The 21,040-nt window shown below is 41.5% G+C and overlaps 1 protein-coding gene across 3 annotated transcripts in view; it reads right to left on the bottom strand.

Moving 5' to 3' along the window:
• Positions 1-17,162: 17,162 nt before the first annotated feature.
• SYAP1 (synapse associated protein 1) overlaps positions 17,163-21,040 on the bottom strand; it is a 30,803-nt gene continuing 26,925 nt past the window's right edge. For all 3 annotated transcript variants that reach the window (XM_032840722.1, XM_032840721.1, XM_032840723.1), the window contains one exon: positions 17,163-20,863. In XM_032840722.1, the coding sequence (XP_032696613.1) occupies positions 20,736-20,863 (128 nt within the window). In that variant the 3' untranslated portion in view covers positions 17,163-20,735. The remainder of the gene's footprint in view (positions 20,864-21,040) is intronic.

The following is a 21,040-nucleotide window of genomic DNA, read 5'->3' as shown; positions in this document are numbered from 1 at the left end:
GCAAGTTATCCATCCCTAGCATGTCGTCCTTCTCACCCCAAACCAGTCCAGCTTTCCAGTGGAAAGGCTTGTTGAATGGACTCTTCCCCCCAGCCAGGCGGTCAATGAAGTCAGGGTGAGGACTGTGCCCATTGAACTCCTGGATTACCACTGCCGGGCAGAATAGAACACTCAGAAAGCTCCCAGTACTTATTAAAGCCTCTGAATAGATACGAGGTACTAATTTTTCGGGACCTGTACAGATGAAAGCCAAACCCTTAATTCCCCAAGGTGATATACCTTTTTTTAAAATTTTTACTTTATTTTGTCAGTGTTCCAAGATTCACTGTTTATGCACCACACACAGTGCTCCATGCAATACATGCTCTCCTTAATACCCACCACCAGGCTCACCCATCCCCCCACCTCCCTCCCCTCCAAAACCCTCAGTTTGCTTTTCAGAGTCCACACTCTCTCATGCTTCGTCTCCCGGTGATATACCTTTGTGCAACCTCTTGGACAGTTTCCTGGTAGCAACAGTCTCCAGCTACACTGAGACCTCAGCCAGCCACAGGATCAAGATCACCCCAGGATAAACTTGGTGGCAATAGAAAATTTTCACTCATGAATTAAACATTTGAGCACCTACTTCATTCTGAGCACTGTACTAGACATGATTTAGAATGAGGGCATCCAGACCTGTAATGGACAGGGACATATACAAACAACATAATTCATAAGATACAGGTAACAGTTATGCAAGATAACTTCTTGAAGGCTACTTTCTTCTGGTGGTAGAGCAATTTAAGGAAGGTTTATGTAACATCTGAGCTATGTCTCGAAGGGCCCATGGGAGTTAAATTAACTAGTTTGACTAGTCCACCTCAGTATTTTCAAAGAAAAAAAAGCTCCTATTAACCTTTAAAGCAGCCAAAAAATTAAATTTCAGGGGCATCTGGGTGGCTCAGTGGGTTAAGCCTCTGCCTTCGGCTCAGGTCATGATCTCAGGGTCCTGGGATCAAGCCCCACATCAGGCTCTCTGCTTGGCAGGGAGCCTACTTCCCCCTCTCTCTCTGCCTGCCTCTCTGCCTACTTGTGATCTCTCTCTCTCTCTCTGTCAAATAAATAAATAAAATCTTTTAAAAAAAAGAATCAAATTTCATGTTTGTTGAATACTACTGGGGTGGTAGTAGCAAAAGGAGTATTTGCCTTTTCAGAGAACAGAGAACTTATTGTTTGATTACCCAATACCATCCTTCTGAGTTAACCCTGATTCTAGTCCTTATAGGAATTTGGCCAACTTTAGTATTTGCTATACACTTCCACATTTCTGGCAGACACGAAAAGATTGAGAAAATGATTTTACTTCATACCCAGATTGCTCAGGCATATTGACGGCAGGCCATGGTGGGTTCTAGTAGATCGGCACACACTGGGGAACCAGCTCCAGCAGGAAGTGGATACATCCAAAGTTCTTGTCACGTATGGAATATTGGGAGAGTACATGCATTTCAAAAACTCAAATCTCAAATACATATATTACATATTTGAGTATAGACATTCATGAATTTTGTTCTGATTTCCCCAAGACTCAGCTTTAATTATATACTTTCAAGGTAATAGAAACTATGTTTATAAAGACAATGGTAAAGAACACAAAATATTCATGGGTTAAGATCTCTTAAAAACACACACACACACACACACACACACACACACACACATACACATGCCTGCGCGCACACGCGCCTAAGTGGCTCAGTTGATTAAGCAGTCTCTTGATCTTGGCTCAGGTCTTGATCACAGGGCTAGGAGTTCAAGCCCATGTCAGGCACAGGACTTACTTAAAAACAAAAACAAAACAACCTGTTTCTGGCATTATGGTCTAGTCTACTCACCAGTCTTCTCCAGGTTCAGTGCCTCTAAGTTACAGATATTTTAGAACTGGTGGGGTCCCCGTCTTAGGATTATTTTTAGCATGAATATATTATTACTACTACAAATGTCTTACTTTTGAATAGTTATCTGATGATTGGGCCCCACCAAATACTTCTGGATCCACTGAAGAGTATATCTCACCCATAATAGGTGCTTTGGTGAATATGGTTAACCAACCACTTCTTCTGTAAGATGTTCCAGAATAAGGATTCATTATATTTCCAGCTGGTTTTAGTGCCAATAGGGTATCCAAATCCCCATTCTTTAGTTCTTCTGAGGCTCTTCGGGGAATATTTGGGCTAGTATTTAATTAAGTCTAGATGTAGTACCAAAGCCATTATAAAGAGTTTTGTGGTCTTCGTAAGGGTTACGAGCTTATGTAAGACCCTTCGTAAAGGTCTGGTTGATTATTCCCTTGAGGAATCAAACAATTTGGAGGGTCCTCAGCATTGGACAATAGCTGATGGGTCACCTTTGCATCCAGCTCTTTGTTGTCTTTGATCCATAAAACTGCTCCCAACCATAATAATTTCAAAGTCTGGAATTTCCAATGGCAGATCCATCAACTCAGGATGGCTAGAACAAACTTGTTCTGGTGATCTTTCTGAGTGACTCATGCAGCAACAGACAAGCATGGGCCAGTGTGGTGATTTTCTTGGAGGTTTACTTCAAGTTCTCTAGCTTTGGTTTGCAGGACTTCTGGAAAAAAAGGGCAGGTTTAATTTTCAATCATTTCAAGTCAAGAAAATGGGAGAAAATTGAAAACCTTAGTTTAAACAAAGAACTAATAAAGACAAAACATACAAATTTTGTTGTTCTGGACAGATTAAAGATAAAAACCTTTGGGGCACCTGGGTGGCTCAGTGGGTTGAAGCCTCTGCCTTCAGCTTAGGTTGTGATCTCAGGGTCTTGGGATCAAGCCCCGAGTGGGGCTCTCTGCTCAGCAGGGAGCCTGCTTCCCTGCCTGCCTCTCTGCATACTTGTGATCTCTGTCTGACAAATGAATGAGTAAATAAAATCTTTAAAAAAAAGATAAAAACCTTCACCATTTAGACCATTAATCTCAAAGAACTGTCATTTTGATAGAGGAAAACCAAATCCCAAGCTTATACCATGTACTTGGTATTAAAACTCTTACTCCAACAAGACATATTTTTTAATTTTTTTCTTTTATTATTTCTTTGAGACAGAGAGAAAACACATGCAATGGAGGAGAGAATCTTAAGACGTGGGACTCCATCTCATGACCGTGAGATCCTGACCTGAGCCAAAATGAAGAGTTGGATGCTTGACCAACTGAGCCACCCAGGCGCCCTGCAATAAGATGAATTTTTAAAGACTTCATGCAGTCTTTTTCCTGTCATCTCCCATGTTGATATAAACTTAGTCTAACAAGAAGATCCAGGGCACTGCATGGATCAGAGTTGCTGTGGCCGCAGTCATACACTGACCGCAATCTCTACTAGGAATGAAAGACTCTTAGGTGTGAGGAGGCTGCCAACCATTCCCAACTCTGAAGCCCGTCAGGGATGACCTTGACCTAAGACAGCTGCCTTGGGACAGCTGTTCCCTCTTCCCAGGTGGTCACATCAAATGGCTGTTCTAGAAGTTCAGCCCCCTTCCCCCAATTTAGGATGGCTCTGAAGGGTAATCCAACTCTGGAACTCCTCAGAATCAGCTGAGGCTTCTGTTAATATTTTATTACTGTTCAACTTCTGCCTTATCTTGCTCTTTTACTCTTTCTTTTCTTCCCCAGGTGTTGATTACTCCCTTATAAATGTTTTCCGTATTCCTTCTCTATAATCTTAGTCCTATGTACAAAATTCCTTACCAAAGACTTCCTTCTCACAAGCCTTCTACTACAACTTTCCTTTTCTACAGTCAGATTTTGTTTTAACTTTTCCCTGTTTAAATAACCAGTCTCGTTTTCCTTGCATACAGAGTTGTTACCCTTATTATTTCCAGTCTTAGATCACCCATAAAACTTCATGGAGTGTTAGACAAAGCTCTAAGTTTTTTCCCTTTTCTGATAAAATTTGCAATCCAAATAACACAGACTTTTACATTCAATGGTGATAATGCTAAAGACATGTCCATTGTAATTAAACCGACGGACTTAAATTAGCTTTAATGCCAAATATTTCCCAAGATCATGTGACTTCAACGTTTGGGTTAGTTTCCATCTTTCTCAGTTTTAAAATGCCCAATTCTGGGGCGTGTGGGTAGCTCAGTCAGTTAAGCGTCTGCCTTTGGCTCAGGTCATGATCCCAGGGTCCTGGGTTGGAGCACTGCATGGGGCTCCCAGCTCAGTGGAGAGCCTGCTTCTCCCTCTCCCTTGGCCACTCCCCCTGCTGTGTGCACACACTCTCTGTCTCTCTGTGTCAAATAAATAAATAAAATCTTAAAATATTTTAAAAAATAAAATAAAATGCCCCATTCTTACAAATGCTTGCCTTTAAACCAACTAAACAGAGCTCTTTTACAAGTTAATCTTAGCAATACCATCAGGAGATGGTAAGAAGAAAAGAGCTAAAGAAAATAGCTCCCGTGTATAACATACATGGACACACCTGCAAAAACACAAGATGCAAACAAAATCTTAAAGGACCAATTTCTCAACAGCTCTTTTTTACAAAACAAATCTAATTGCAAGATGATATTATAATTTTTGGATCTGTCAATTGGTCATTGTTCTCCAAGATCTAACGAATATCATAGCCAAGAAGTGTTGCATGAAAAGATTGCCCAGTTTTGGAGAACACAGCCTTAAAGGGCCACATTCAGGAATCGAATCCTCATTTCCCATTTTCCCATTACACCATGGCTGGTTTTCTTCAAAGACACCAAAAGACATTACAACACGCAAAGCAGACAAAGCCCAGAGTAGTAAGTAGTAAGCGTTGGTTCCTCCCCAGAAAGCTGGGGCTTCACTGACTGAACCAAATGGCATCCTCCCCGGCCTTTTTTTTAAGCATGCAAGAAAAGGAGACTAAGAGAACCAAAACTTGTCAGGGGGAGGCCACCGAATGAGAGGAAGAAATCTAAGAGAGCCCAGCCGAACGTGAGGAAGAAAGAAGGTCATGTGCGGTCACACACAATATACTCACCAAGAGAAGGCTGTGCAAACCAAACCCTCACTCCGGTTCCTTGCTGTAAGAATTAAATTAGGCGCTGAAGGCTGGCAGTGTCCACTCGGGGTGGGGCCCTGGGGACAGTCCCTAGGGCAAAGAGCGTAGGTAACTTCCCTCCAGACTCCTGTTACTGGCTGGGGGCAAAGAGCCACGGGCAAAGAGCAACCAACCCGCTGACTTGCCAAATTTCTAGCCAAGCCCAAGCTCCTGTTGCCCTGTGCACGACAAAGCCAATCACCGAGTCACCGAGCGTGCAGCAAGGGAAGAGGCAGCGAAAGGACTGAAACAAGAGAATGAGCTCCAAATCCACCTTCGACAGAGGAAGGTCAGGGAAATCTAAGTGCCAAGGAAAAAGGTCTGGGTGAAAAATCTGCCGCTGAGTTTATTAGTCCGCAGCTGCAATTAGCCCCACTCAGCAAATTTGGTTATAATGTCAACGAGACGTTTACTCCACAGATAAAATGTAATATAAGGAATGATTAACCAAGGGTTGGGGGGAGGGGGAAAGAATGATCAGCCCATATATTGAAGAGCCGAAAAGGCAAAAAGGAAACACTAAGGTAGGCGTTTCCAGGAATTGCTCCTGGGACTGGAGTGGGGAAAGAAGCAGTTGGAATGATTGAGGCTGACTGGCTTGGGGAGGAGGGGACCAGACCTGTGATGACAGGGCCTCGATGCTAGGGTCTCCTGGGGCACCATGAGGTTGGTTCTGGGGGAAAGCTGCAAATGGGAATTAGCTGCTACGTCTGAAACTAAGGCCAGGTGAGATTTCTGCCGATAAAGCCCAGAAACAAGTCCTCTCGCCCCTCCAGCCTGCCCTCTAGCGCCTCCCAAGGGCAGGGCCTAACAGGGAGCCGCTGGCCAAGGTGAACCGAGGCACCTGGGAGGGTAGACATGAAGCTCAGAGAGGAAAAGCTTAATGACCGGCACAGGTTGTCAACTTCTGGCTGACTGGGGTCCTGGAGACCCTCAGCTTGAGCTGGGCTATAGTGGTGTCAGCGGCTGGATCATGGGGAAGTCTTGGGGGGCAGGGGAGGGACTCCCGGGGAGGGGAGCTGGGCAGCCCAAAGGGCCGAGGGATGTATTCATGGTGTCACTATCAATGCGCAATTTCTAACAATAATTTTTTCCTATCATCCAGTATCCAGTCCATTTTCAAATTTACCCTACTGTCTCGAGGATATATTTTTAAATATATAATACATGTATAATATGTAATACATGTATTAGATATAAAATACATATGTAATCTATCTAATAACATATTTTTAAATTTATTGAGGTGCAATTCACATAAGAATAGCCATTTTATTTATGTAAAGACTTTATTTATTTATTTGAGAGAGAGAGAGCATAAGCAGGGGGAAGGGGGAGCAGGAGAAGGAGAAGCAGGCTCTGCATTGAGCAGGGAGCCAATGCAGCGCTCGATCCCAGGACCCTGGGATCATGACCTGAGCCAAAGGCAGCCGCTTAACCAATTGAGCCACCCTAGTGCCCCAATGATTTATATTATTAAAGTGATATATACCAAGTGAAAAACTTTCAGGCAGATACAGTAAAAAATGAACACCTATAGTCTTACCACCAAGATAGCCATCTTTAACTCTTTGCCGTATACCCTTCCAGTTTTGTTTCCTATATACACCAATGGACAGCACAAATGTTTGAACACATAATTTTTTTCAACTTTTCAAAACCTGTGGTGAAATATACACAAAACTGGCTTTTTAACCATCTGGAAATAGAATATCACCATTTTGCAACCCTCAGCGAAGGAATGAACCAGGCACTGCCTATCAGTGGCTCCCACCCAGAGAAGCCAGCACCATTTTATGTCTCCCAAGCTTATGACCCAGTGATCAAACAGAGTGGACTCGACGCTGGGCATCCAGCTGCCAGCTTGCAGGAAATTCCCAGGACACAGTGGCTCCTGGAACCACATCTGGAGTTCATAATCCACAACATTCAAGCTGCTGGGATCAAAAGGCCCAGTTTCTTCTGCAGAAAAAATATAAAGGGGAAAAAAAGGGGGGGATGGAGGGGAAACTGCAGATAAAAACAATTTGAAAGACATTGACACAAATGGGCAGGATTAAACTGTGGTACCTGGGGATGCACGTTTGGGTGAACCATAAAGAAAGGAGGACAAGGGAGGTAGGTCTTCCAAGAAAGGGAGTGGTGATGGGGGCAGGCCTTCAGAGGGGATGCTGGGTGGCTTGCAATGTTCTATTTCTTGACCTGTGTTGTGGTCACTGGGAGGTTTGCTTGAAGATATATTAAGCTGCACATTTGTTTGTATGTTCTTCTTTTATTTTCCAAAAACAGGTTAAGAAATATCACTTTCCAGGTTTACACATCCCCATCCCTCAACCCCCACTATCTAGAGGCCACCATTTCATCTCTTTAAAAAGTCTCTTGGGGGGGCGCCTGGGTGGCTCAGTGGGTTAAAGCCTCTGCCTTCGGCTCAGGTCATGATCTCAGAGTCCTGGGATCGAGCCCCGCATCGGGCTCTCTGCTCAGCAGGGAGCCTGCTTCCTCCTCTCTCTCTGCCTGCTTCTCTGCCTATTTGTGATCTCTGTCTGTCAAATAAATAAATAAAATCTTTAAAAAAAAAGTCTCTTGGGGTGCTTGGCTGGCTGAGTCGGTAGAGCCTGTGACTCTTGATCTCAATCAATGTTGTGAGTTCAAGCCCCACGTTGGGTGAAGAGCTGACTTAAAGAAATAAATCAATCTTTAAAAAAAAGAAAAAGGAAAAAGTCTCTTACTTGACATGAGCTGTTAGGGATTAAAGCTGTTCTGTGATTTACACTGGTGTGTGTGTGTGTGTGTGTGTGTGTGTGTAGTGTGTATGTGAGATTTTTACTTTTAGGTCATGGTAGAGACTTTTTGTTGCCCACTCTGAGATCAGTTTCTTCCTCTTCCTTAGTAATACCCGCCCCCCCCCAATTATTAGTTGGGAAGATGGACATGGGAAATAAGACCATATTTCTCAGCCTCCCCTGGAGCTGGGCTGGCCAAATGACAAAAGCCTGGCCAAGTGACTAGGAATGGAAATGTGGTGGGGCTGGTTTCTTCTTACGGGGCTGAAGACGGCGTCATTGCCTGTTGTCCCTTTCCACCAACCAGATGCCGGGAAGCCAGATAACCCCTTCAGGGAGCAAAGGGCTGGAAAGGCCAGAGTCCCTGACTGCTTCTTGGAGCACACTTAGCCTTGCTTGCCCTCCTATAGACTTTACTGATGTGAAATAGAAATACGCATCCAGTTTAGACCATTGTAATTTTGGGTTTTCTGTCGCATGCCACCAAATTTACTCCTGCATCATGGTAAGTTACTACACATATATTTGCTTCTAGGGGAGAAGAGCCTCTAATGCTTTTTTACCTGCTCTCCCACATCACCCCACAGAGACAAAATGAGAATCCTAAAAGCTTCCTGAGTAAAAAGACAGGTCACATATCAAGATTCAAGAATCAGAAATGCATTCCCAACAACACTGCAAGCTAGAAGGCAGGACAGCAACACCCTTAAAATCTTGAAAGATGGGCCACTCGGCTGGCTTGTTCAGAAGAGCATCTGATTCTTGATTTGATTTGTGGTTTTGCATTCAAGCCCCACATTGGGTGTAGAGATTACAAAAAAAAAAAAAAATCCTGAAAGAAAACTTTTTCCCACCAAGAATCATATACCCAAAGTATAGATACAGAATGAACTCAAGAGTGGCTACGTGACCTGTTTTGGTTATTGGAATGTAGGCAGAATAAACACATATCACTTCTGAGCAAAGGCTTAAGGGCCATCTCTGGCTAGCTACACCCTCTTTCTCTCTGGTTTGAGACCGATGTCCCAGTCAGGGGCTGCTCCATCCCCTTGGTCCTGGGAAGAAAAGGGATAGAGCTACAGCCAACCCATGAGGGACACCTGAGAAAGGTTTGTTGTTGAAGACCAGCGGGGTGTTAAGGTCATTTGTTACCGAAGCATAACTTAACCTTGGGTGACATACAAAGGGGTAACTGAGAAAAAAGAAAGATATGAGATCCAGAAAAAAAGGACCCAACAAAGGGAAAAAGGGGAAAGCCCGGGGAAAGAAAGAAAGAAAGAAAGAAAGAAAGGAAGGAAGGAAGGAAGGAGGCCCTGATTCAAGAGAGCAAACGGTCCAGGTTGGAACAGAAGGGCATGGGATTCCTGGAGGGATGTCTCTGGAAGTAGATAAAATGACTAAACTAGCCGAGGTGTCACAATGTACTGATGTATTGAAATGAGACTGTGCTGAATGTATCTATAGCAGAGACTCTGGAAAAGAACTGGGCAATGGGGGTATAGAAAATCAAGAAAATAAAAACATAAGGCAATTGTTCAGAGATGAAAAAAGAAAAGTTGAACAAGAATACTACTATATTCATAAGACAATATATGACTAAGTTGTAAATAATACTCACCTGGAAATAATGTAAAAAGATTAACACAATTAAAACATAACTATATTGGAAGGATGATTATGCCAAAGTGTGTGTGTGTGCGTGCGTGTGTGTGCACCCACACGTATGGGTGTGCTGGAAGTTTCTTTTTTTTTAAGATTTTATTTATTTATTAATTTGTCAGAGAGAGAGAGAGAGAGATCACAAGTAGGCAGAGAGGCAGGCAGAGGCAGAGAGAAAAGCAGGCTCCCCGCCAAGCAAGGAGCCTGATGAGGGACTCCATCCCAGGACCCTGAGATCATGACCTGAACCAAAAACAGTGGCTTAACCGACTGAGCCACCCAGGCGTCCCTGTGCTGGAAGTTTCTTTAATTATTTCATAATTTTCTTTTTTCCATTCTGTTTTCTCTTTCTGGACTCCCTTTAGCTAGAGGTTGTACATTCTGGAATGATCCTCTAATTTTTTTTAAAAGATTTTGTTTATTTATTTGCAGAGAAAGAGACTGCAAGGGAGGGAACACAAGCAGGGGGAGTGGGAAGCAGACTCCCCGCTGAGCAGGGGGCCCAATGCAGGGCTCCATCCCAGGACCCTGGGATCACGACTTGATACGAAGGCAGATGCTTAACAAATGAGCCACACAGGAACCTCCTGATGTTCTAATTTTTATCTTTTTTCTCCTTTCTACCTCCTATTTTGCTCTGCTTTCTAGAAGATGGTCTCAACTTTGTCTTGTAATACGTTAATGAAGTTTTGACCTATGCCATCATATTTTAATTCTCTAGGCCTATTTCTTGTTCTCTGAATGTTCTTTTTTGTTATACAAAAACTGTTATTTTATCATGGCTACAATTCTTTCTTTCTTTTTTTTTAAGATTTCATTTATTTATTTGAGAGAGAGAGAGCACAGAGGGAGAGAGAGAGGCAGACTCCCCGCTGAGTGGAAAGCCTGATGCAGAGCTTAATCCCAGGACCCGGGGATCATGACCTGAGCTGAAGGCAGAGGCTTAAACGACTGAACCACCCAGGCGCCCCTACAATGCTTTCTAATATCTCATTTAAGATATTAGAGTTTTTGTTTTAAGTTCATTATAAAGTTTCCCATCAACCTTTCTCCTAATGGTTTTAGCATCACTAGTGATGATTAATTAGATCCTTACTTCATTTGGTACCCCTTTTGTACCTCTTATTAGCTGGAGTTCTTTTATACAGAAGAACTTTCCTTCATCAATTCTGCGTGCCAATGACTCTTTTTCAAAACTCCATCTATATCCTGAATACGGTAAGCAAAGGCAAAGGAGAGCCAAGACAATTCCTGAAGAATAAATACTTTGTCTCATTTGTAGAAACCATGGCTCTTGGATAAATGCCTGATTATAGGTCTGAGTTGGGAAATATAAAAGTTGAGTATGAGGGCACCTCGGTGGCCCAGTTGGTTAAGCATCTGCCTTTGGCTCAAGTCATGATCTCAGGATCCTGGGATCAGAGCCCCACATTGGGCTCCTTGCCCAGTGGGCAGCCTGCTTCTCCCTCTCCCTCTGCTGCTCCCCCTGCTTGTTCTCTCCTACTCTCTGTTAAATAAATAAATAAAATCTTTAAAAAAAAAATAAAAGATGAGTATGAAATATCTTGTCATCTTGTGTGTGTGTGTGTGTGTGAGTGTGTGTGTGAGTGTGTGTGTGTGTGCAGCAAAGCAATGAAGCTATATCAAAAGCTACTAAGTTGAGTCAAAATCTTAGGGGCCTACTTGAAGAAGCTCCTATTGGACTGAGATGACAATTTAAAAATCAATAAAGAAAAAACTGCAATGGATAGACATACATCAAATATATTTAAACCCACTAATTCATAAGGATACTTATCTGACCTCTGGTTTAGAGCCTCAATTGTCCAAGTTAAGGTCTCTGCAATTCTTTGACTTTTCTTTCTTGGTCTCAAAGAGGTAACTGCAGCTCCAGCCATCACATCCATATTCCAGGGAGAGGGAAGGAGGAAAGAACAAGGTTGACTCAGTTTTTCTGGGAGTTCTCCCAAAGACTTTTACTTACTTCCCATTGGCCATTCTCACTGGCTAGGGACACTGAGAAATGTACTTTTTTTTTTTTTTTAAGATTTTATTTATTTATTCGAGAAAGAAAGATAGTGAGAGAGAGAGAGAGCACAAGCCAGGGGGAGGGGCAGAGGGAGAAGCAGACTCCTGGCTGAGCAGGGAGCCGAATGTGGGACTGGACTCAAACCCAGGACTTGGGTAACATGACTTGAGCTGAGGGCAGCTGCTTAAATAACTGAGCCACCCAGGGGCCCCTGGGAAATGTACTTTTATTCCCACAAACTGAGCACATTGCTGACCTACAGACACCTTGTTAGTAAAAAGGAGAAAAATGTTACTGGATATGGAGCGAGCAGGGTCAACTACACTTTTGTATCTTTAATTATATCCCATTTCTAATTCCTAATATTATTTGTGCCTTCTTTTTTATCTTAATAATAAAAAAAAGCTCTTAAAAATCATTTTTTTGTTTCTCTGATTCTTTGTTTTGTACTCCTGCTATTTATTATTCTTCCTTTCTAATTTTTTCTTTGCTTATTATGAAATCACTTTATTTTTCTTATTTTGCCTTACTGTGTCAAACACAGACATTTCTGAAAACGTAGACAAAAACAAAGAGCTTGCAAAAAGGCATATAGCCGGCATTAACATTTTGGCGTAAGGATCCTTTTGGTGTAAGCATTTTTTTATGCACATACGTGACCAATGTACACATACGCATGCATTTTTTGTAAAGAAAAATGTAATCTGTAATTTGCCTTTTATATTTCATCTAACGTTATATTCTGAACATTCTTTTGTGTAAAATGCAGACCTCTGACATTTTCTTAGGCAGGCAACAAAATCCTTTATCCCAAAGAAATCACACCCAGAGCCTCCGTGAACAAAACAGATGCAATTAAGGGTTGGGGCCGGCTAGGGAGGGGGCCAGTCCCTGCCAGGCAGGCATCCGCGGAGCTCAGAGTTACGCGTTAATCTCCAGGGCGATGACTCAGCTACCATTTGCATTTCCACGGTGCACTGCAGGCAATATATTTTCAAGTTAAAAGCCAAAGGTTTCCTTTAAACCTATTTTTTCAAAGAATGAGACTTTTCTTTACCCAAATGACTGAAAGAGCTGCTGCATTTCTCTCATGGGGATGACGCTCTATTCCCCTTTCTCTTCAGATGGCACAGATCGTCTGACTTTCATTAAGTCTTTTTGCGGAGAAGAAACAAGCTCGAATGTTGGTCTTTTTTGAGCCCTTGTACGTGCGGGGCTGGTATTTGGGTAGAGTGGTAGATCTCGTAGCTACCGGGTTTTGTGCAGTTTTGATTTTCTATCTTTCTTTTTCTCCTAGATTGTGAGAAGGCTGTTATTCCCCACCCCCCCGGGTCGGTAGTACTGATTTTCATGGTGGTTGTCTTAAGACGTTTTTTACTGCTTATAGTTTTCATTTTTCACCTGTATTTCAAGGTTATGTAGATGAAGTCGTTCTGTTCTTTTGGCTCTTTTTTTGCTCATTTCATTTGTGCGATTCAGAGAGTCATTCACATTCTCGTGTGTAGCTGTCACTCATTTACATTATTTGCTTTTCACTATGGTATATATTTCCATTCTATGTTGATGGTCCTTGGGGCTGGGTGCAAGCTGAGGCCACTAGAACACTATTAAGGACATTTTTGCACATATGCTGGATATATCCTTCCTTTTATCTTCCATTTTACTAAGTAAGGGCAATTTTCTTCGTAAGTAGTTCTATCATTTTATATTCCCTGGGAGAGGAATTCCTAGTCAAAGAGAAGGGCATATTCAAGCGTTCATTTAAGTGATGCCGATTTTTGTTTTTTCCGTGAACCAGTGTAGACACTTGCCAGCAGTATATCTACAGTCCAGTTATCTGACATGCTAACCAACTTGCTATTTTCAGACTTCTTACATTTTTGAGCATCTGGTGGGTGTGAAATCCATCACTTAAAATGTTTGCATGTTGGGGTGCCTGGGTGGCTCAGTGGGTTAAAGCCTCTGCCTTCTGCTTGGGTCATGATCTCAAGGTCCTGGGATCCAGCCCCCCATCAGGCTGTCGGCTCGGCGTGGAGCCTGCTTCCTCCTCTCTCTGTCTACTTGTGATCTCTCTCTCTGTGTCAAATAAATAAATAAAATCTTTTAAAAGAATGTTTGCATGTCATTTCATTGTATGGATGAGCCATCACTTGTTCAAATGAAGATTGGTGTAGAACAAGCAGGTAGTTTCCCATTTTCAGTTTTATAGTCAAAGCAGTGCTTGTTTAGTTCCTCAAGATAAATTCCAAGAGTGAAAATGCTGGACTAAATGTTCTGTACATTTAAATTTTTGGTTTGTATTACCCAATTGCCATTCAGAAAGGTTTTACAATTTTACATTCTCATCTACAGTATTTGCATAACTTTTCCTTCATACCCTGGTCAAAAACCACTTTTTTTTTTTTTTTTTTTTGGTCAGAGAGCGTGCGAGCCTGCAAAAATGGGCTTGGGCGGGGGGTGGCGAAGGCGAACAAGGACCCTGGGATCATGAGTCCAGTGCAGAAGCTTTAACTGACTGTGCCACCCAGGCGTCCTGTCAAAAATAACTTTTTAAAAAAGAGCTCTTGGGGCGCCTGGGTGGCTCAGTGGGTTAAAGCCTCTGCCTTCGGCTCGGGTCATGATCCCAGAATCCTGGGATCGAGCCCCGCATCGGGCTCTCTGCTCTGTGGGGAGCCTGCTTCCTCCTCTCTCTCTCTGCCTGCCTCTCTGCCTACTTGTGATCTCTGTCTGTCAAATAAATAAACAAAATCTTTAAAAAAAAAATAAAAAATAAAAAATAAAAATAAAAAAGAGCTCTTTATAATCCTAATTTTAGAAGTCAAACGATGAAGTCTTTCTGAACGGCAGCCCCCTGACTTGCCCTTCCCAATCCCCAATTCCTAGGAGCCATTGTTTCATTTATTTTTTTCCAGGAGCCATCGTTTTAAACCTTTAGCTGTTTCATCTGTTTGCTTCTGTAGCTCATAATTTGCTCACACCATTCTTTCTTGATGATTTTTCAGTTGTAAATTGTGGGAGAGGCCTCTAGTCACCTACCTTATCAATTTCCCCTACTTTTAGAGGGAGCACACCTTTGGAATTCCTGAGCCTTTCAGGGTTCTGAAACATCGAAATGTCTTCCTTCCGCCTGGCTACTGTTGCCTGCTCTGCTGTTTTTCTTACTATGAATTTATACCTTTTGTTGTTACTCTTTTACTGTCATTTAGTGGGGGTTGTGGATGGAGTGGAGCTAAGTCCATATGTTTAATCTGACATAGTCAATCTGAAAGCTCAAGACATCATACACTCCAGAAAATTAAAAACCACTTTGAAAACAGAATTAAAATATTATCTATCTGGGCACCTGGGTGACACAGGCAGTTAAGCTTCTGACTCCTGACTTCAGCTCAGGTCATGATCTTAGGGTTGTGAGATCAAGCACCACATTGGGTTCTGTGCTGGGCGTGGAGCCTGCTTAAGACCCTCTCCCCCTCCTGTCTCTCTCTCTCCCCCTCTTGCTCTAATTAAAAAAAAAAAAAGTATTTTATAAAGTCCCCTCTTAAAATAACATTTAGGACAAGGGATGGACTTTAAAAACTAGGGGCACCTGGCTGGCTCTGGTGGTAGAGCATGTGACTCGATCTTAGGGTTGTACATTTGAGCCCCACATGGGGTGTAGAGATTACTTAAAAATAAAATCTTAAACGGAAAAAAAGAAAAACAACCCCAAACCAAAAACCCCAGGCAATTCCACCCTTTCATTTTTCTAAGGAAGCAACTGAGTGCTCCCTAGTTATCTTGCCCAAACAAATCTTTTTCCCCCAGGCCTCTTTCCCCTAGGCCCAGAGATTTGCAATTCTAGCTGCTCTTCAAAACAACTTGGGGAACTTATAAAACAAAAACTGAAACAGCCCTATGCCCAGGCTACAACCTCAACTGGTTAGTCTCTCTGGGGAGTGGGGCTTGGACATCAGCATTTTTAAAGCTCCCTGGTGGTTCTCAAGCACAGGGTCACTGCCTTAGCCAGGGTCCTAAAAGTGTACTAAGGACAGCAAGACATGCATCCCATGTTCTTGTTATGAAATTACTTTTGTGTGTTGTTCAGATTTAACAGTGTCTGTTCTCATGCCTTAATTTCACAAGCACTCATTCTGTTCATTGAATAAACAAAGAATGCTAATCTTGCTGATGGCATTATTTTAAACAAAGATTTGACAGGGAGAGGGGGAGAGAACACACAAGCAGGGGGAGCGGCAGGTAGAGGGAGAAACAGGCTCCCTGCTGAGCAAGGAGCCCAATGCAAGACTCGGTACAAGGACCCTGGGATCATGACCTGAGCCAAAGGCAGAAGTTTAATGGACTGAGCCACCCAGGTGCCCCAGATTTTTTTTTTTTATTTTATTTTTTTTTTAATGTGACAGAGAGCGAGAGATCACAAGTAGGCAGAGAGGCAGGCAGAGAGAGAGAGGGGGAAGCAGGCTCCCCGCCGAGCAGAGAGCCCGATGTGGGGCTCGATCCCAGGACCCTGAGATCATGACCCGAGCCGAAGGCAGAGGCTTAACCCACTGAGCCACCCAGGCGGCCCTTTTTTTTTTTTTTTTTTTTTTTAAAGTAAACTTCAGGCACAACGTGGGGCTTAAACTCATGATGCTGAGATCAAGAGCCACACACTCTACAACCTGAGCCAGCTGGGGCCCTAATGTATCTTGTGCCACACTCTTTTGGTAGGACACCATTTAGCTTAGTTCCCACATCACGTTTATAACCTGCAGTGTCTCCATGGGAGTTAATGTTGTTGAGTGATGCGGCCCTTTTGCTGTATTTGGATTTTTGCACGAAGCGCAATATGGCAGAGGAGAATATAACGTACTTGCCTGGCTATTTTCATGATTATAAGGTGGATTCTTCAGTGGTAGTTACCCAAATCCTCTAGTGTGTTGATCTATTGTATCTATTTATTAGGTTAGTGTTTTAAGTAAACTCTAGGCCCAACGTGGGGTTTGAACTGAACCCCAAGAGTCACATGCTCTACCGACTGAGCCAGCCAGGTGCCCCTATTAGGACACAGGCTGAAATTCTTTCCCCTTGGCTTTACTGAGAACTGGTTAACCTTGGTGAGTTTTAGCTTTAGCCAGCAGAAAGCATCATCAGTGCTTATCATGGTTATCAGGAAAGAACAAGATAGATCAATATTACTATCACTACTGGAGGAGGGAAAAATCCCACAGTAGCTTTAGAGTAAAAGACCTGCTGACTGGATTAGAATTACTTTCTATTGTGAAGGACAACCCACTGCACTTGAAAGTAAAATGTGTTCTTAAAACCCAATACCTTTTTTTTTTTTTAAGATTTTATTTACTTATTTGACAGACAGAGATCACAAGCAGGCAGAGAGAAAGGGAAGCAGGCTCCCTGTTGAGCAGAGAGCCTGATGTGGGGCTCGATCCCAGGACCCTGAGATCATGACCTGAGCCGTTGGCAGAGGCTTTAACCCACCCAGGTGCCCCAAAACTCAATACCTTCTTAAGGTAGTTTTAATTCTAATAGAAGCCTACATACCCGATAACTCTGAAATATTTATAGGTCCTTATTGTAAGAGAATTGTTAGTTATTCAGGAAAAACCATTATAACATATCACTAAAAATGAGGTTTATTTATTCAGAACCAAGTTGAATATAGTTTTTTCATATTGGAAATAGATCAGAATGCACTGAATAAATGCTGTTGAAAACTAATTGTAGTTTAACAACTGAAATCATAAACGGCTTCATCTGAACAAATCCCTAAGTGTGAGGACCAGATAAACAACTCATGATTCATGAGAAATATGTAACTGCATGTGATTAAAGGTTCATGAATATGTATTTGTCATCTGCCATGACTCATTGGTTTAATAAGCACCATCTTTTTTGGGTATTGTAACATGCATCTTGTAATTTTATTTTCCATCAATATAGTCTGGAAATAATCATTTATTAAAAAGGCCTGTTTTCCTCCCAATAAAACTGATTAAACTATATCAAAATTCCTACTACTTATATTTTTAAAAGCTGAAACAAATTTGCGAAAGTTAAATGCATCTAATTTTTACAGGTGAAAAAGGTTTAACTTTAAAATGGAAAAATCTCACTATTACTAGAAAGAACCAAATCAAAGTATTTACAGAAGCCCATTCACAGCCCTGGTTTTTATACCAAAGTGGTCAAGGAGGGAAATAACCTATCGCAAGTTGGATGTGATCTTTTTTTTGATTGTTTTGTAAACCTTTAAAACATCCTAAAAATCTTATTTGTAATAATAGTTTGTGAAAAACCATCTTGGTTACTGTACGGAAAACACTCCGAGTTATAAGTATCGCTGCAGCCTTATCCCCTAAAAGACAAGGTTTTCTAGTTTAACTTTTCAAAACTTCCCAACTGAGATTTCCCACTTCGCCTAAGAAGTTGCCACTTCTGCATACGAGGAGCTTCTCACATCGTGAGTCGGGCGCGCTCGGGTGACGACTGGGGCAGTAGTGGCCTTGTCCTACTTGCCATAAACTGCTGGAACTGCATAGAGACGTTCTCTTTCTTGCAGAGTAAGACTCCATGTACCTAAAACTGGCCGTAAAGACATAGTTTGGTTCAATACTCCATCACCTTGTCAACTATTTTCACTTGATTTTATGTGCATGAACGTGCCACACAGGGCACCATCCATCCTTTCTAGCCTTCGGGGGACAGCAGCCCTCTGATGCTGCTCAGCAGCCTCAGAGAAAGCTCGTGACCATGTGAAGCAGTTCTCAGGGAGCCTTATCTGTGGGCTTTGTAGCGTTGTTATTTCCCTCTGAAATGTGTGACATCAGAGAGATCTGACTTTTAGCAGGATTATTCATCGTCTCCCTGGGAGCTTGGCTCCTCTTTACTTGGCAGTGTGGAAAGGTGAGCTGGCAGCAGGAAGTGGCTGGAACAGCAGAGGCGGCATCTGTAACACCAACTAGAAAGACACCATCATCCAACCATGATAGGGGACGGGTAAAAAGTAAAAAGCACCAGCAACCTCAGTGGCCCTCAGGGCATTAGGATGCTAGTCCAATGTGCCTCCAACTGTAAAGCCCATTCTAATGGGGGTCTCAGAAACGTGCAGGGTCCGGGCCATCAGGTCTGTGGCCAGGCCTGAGACCCTGCATTTCTAGCAAACTCCTAGGGCTGGCCATTGCTACTTCCTGAGCCACACACTGTGAGCAGTGAGGTATGATCCCCATAGTGTGGGATTCATAGTGTGAAGCTTATGTGTTTTTATTTAATGTGTTTGTATCTTCACATAGTGTGAAGCTTATGTGTTTTTATGCCCAGCATAGCTTGTTGGCTACCCTTCAGGCATGTAATAAATACTTAGAAATTTTCCACCCGCCATGGTTATACATTATTTTTCCCTTTAAAGGAATACATTTCAGTTACCTGTATCACATTTTACTCTTATTTGTATCATAAAAATAGAGCATAACTATATTTTTATGCTGTGTATTAAATCTTATTTTAGTCTTTTATTTTTATAAAGCAATGCACAATTAGCTTATTTTTAAATGCAATAAGAATATCATGTAAAGTTGATAGTAATAACCATAACATGTCTATTGTCATTTTAGGTTTTTTTTTTTTTTCTTAGCTTTCTCTGAAACCTTTGCCTTTTTGTATTTATTCAACAATGTGAATTTTAGTGCATATACCAAGAGCGAAGCACTGTCATATTCTGATCTGCTTACATGCAGGACTTTCAGCTACTTAAAAACATTTTACATGTTTCTTTCCCTCCAGAAAACTCTACTTTAAAAAAACCCAAACTTTTCCTTTCAACAGGATTATTTAAGAAATTGCCAGTCATCATCTCTGAACCCAAACTCAGTAATCATCAACTGTTATACCACGAGTGAAAATCCCTTAATGATGGGGTCAGTGATTTCATAGAATACGTGAGTTTATTGCTATAACCCAAGGGGTCCTAGTTGAGATGGTCTGGCTCACTCACCAGTGTGTACACCAAGCTACAGACACGAGTGAAGCCCGGACACACATCCAGTTCTCTCGTTGACAATACCTTTGCCAGAGGACCGTGGGCTAATTTTTATAGGGTCAAAAATATACATATGTACATTTTTCCTATAAAGAATTATCTTAACTCTATTCCCTTTTATGAAATAAAGGTTCCTTGAGAAATATGAACGTTTTAGGAAGCAAACGCCTCAGAAGTGTTCTGACATTAAGCCACCTTGTTCTTTTAAAATACCATAGCCTATGAGCATGGGCTGCTGGTGCAGGATCATACAAGCAGGACTGAGCGGTGCAGTTCTGTAAGCTGTACTTAGAGTAACACAATTTTATAAGGACTGACAGTTTAATTAAGACAAACAAAGCTGAAACTTTTTTAAACAAAAACAAGAGAATGTAAGCTGAATGGGCTTGTGAAGGTCATTAATATAAAAAGGACAAAAGGCCCAATTTTCTACAAAAACTGTGATGTGGAATTTAGGAAAGCAACAATATTAAATGTGGTATAGTTAAAAAAACAAAGAAAGAAACAAACAAACAACATAAGAAAGAAAGAAAAGGCCCCAGAGAAAAATAAACGTCTTTGCACGGTATTTCTCAGTTTCAAATTGTGTGATGTTTACACCATTAAAATCAACATAATTATCTTACCTTTTGGCTTCTAGATGGAATTTTAGAAAATACCTAGCAAGAAAATAGTCTTGAAAGTGCTTCTTCTTAGGTTCTTTGGTACAATTTGGTCATTTTGATAGTTATCAATTCATTACATAAGTACTTTAACATACATGTATCAGTGAAAGTGCAACAAGAAGTACAAATGTTTAGAAAAAAAAAATTGAAGAATAAATTATAATTCTGACCTCACAGAAAACAGAATTCTAAAATTTTACTTGCATTTCTGTGGCAAAGACATCCATAGTGACTACATGAATACCTCTAAATAGATTTATATTAAAGAAATATTACATAAAACATCCTTTTTGATTATTAGAATAACTTTTCTATATACTTTTTTTTAAATGCAAAAAAGGCAAATTTCAGCCTAAAAATGAACAATCTTGGATTTCAAAATTATACCAATCTTTTGTGCCTTCTGATTCAGCAAGTGTTGTCATCTAGAATTTAATGTCAGTTACAGAATGTTAAGCATTATTCTTTTATTTCAGGAAAGAGCTAATTTTCCTCCTGCAGCATTTTTTCTATTTCCTTATCCCAGTTTTCATCTCGTTTCTCTGACTCTGTCACCACTTCATATTCCTGAAGCTCTTGTTGTAGCTCTTTTTCCCAGTCTGCAGAATCTTCTGAAAGAAACAAATGAGAAGGAAAAAATTCTCTCTGAATTCACAATGTTGGTTTTAACAACTTGGTCAAGTATAATTCCCTGTGGAAGTCCTAGCCATGGTAATTTTTTTTTTAAAGATTTATTTATTTGACAGACAGAGATCACATGTAGCGAGAGAGAGGGGAGGAAGCAGGCT

Source organism: Lontra canadensis, unplaced genomic scaffold (assembly GCF_010015895.1).
Source record: "Lontra canadensis isolate GAN:19392208 unplaced genomic scaffold, GSC_riverotter_1.0 scaffold116, whole genome shotgun sequence".
Lineage (NCBI taxonomy): Eukaryota > Metazoa > Chordata > Mammalia > Carnivora > Mustelidae > Lontra > Lontra canadensis.
Note: the sequence above shows the minus strand (reverse complement) of the source record. Positions and strands in the feature narration are given on the sequence as shown.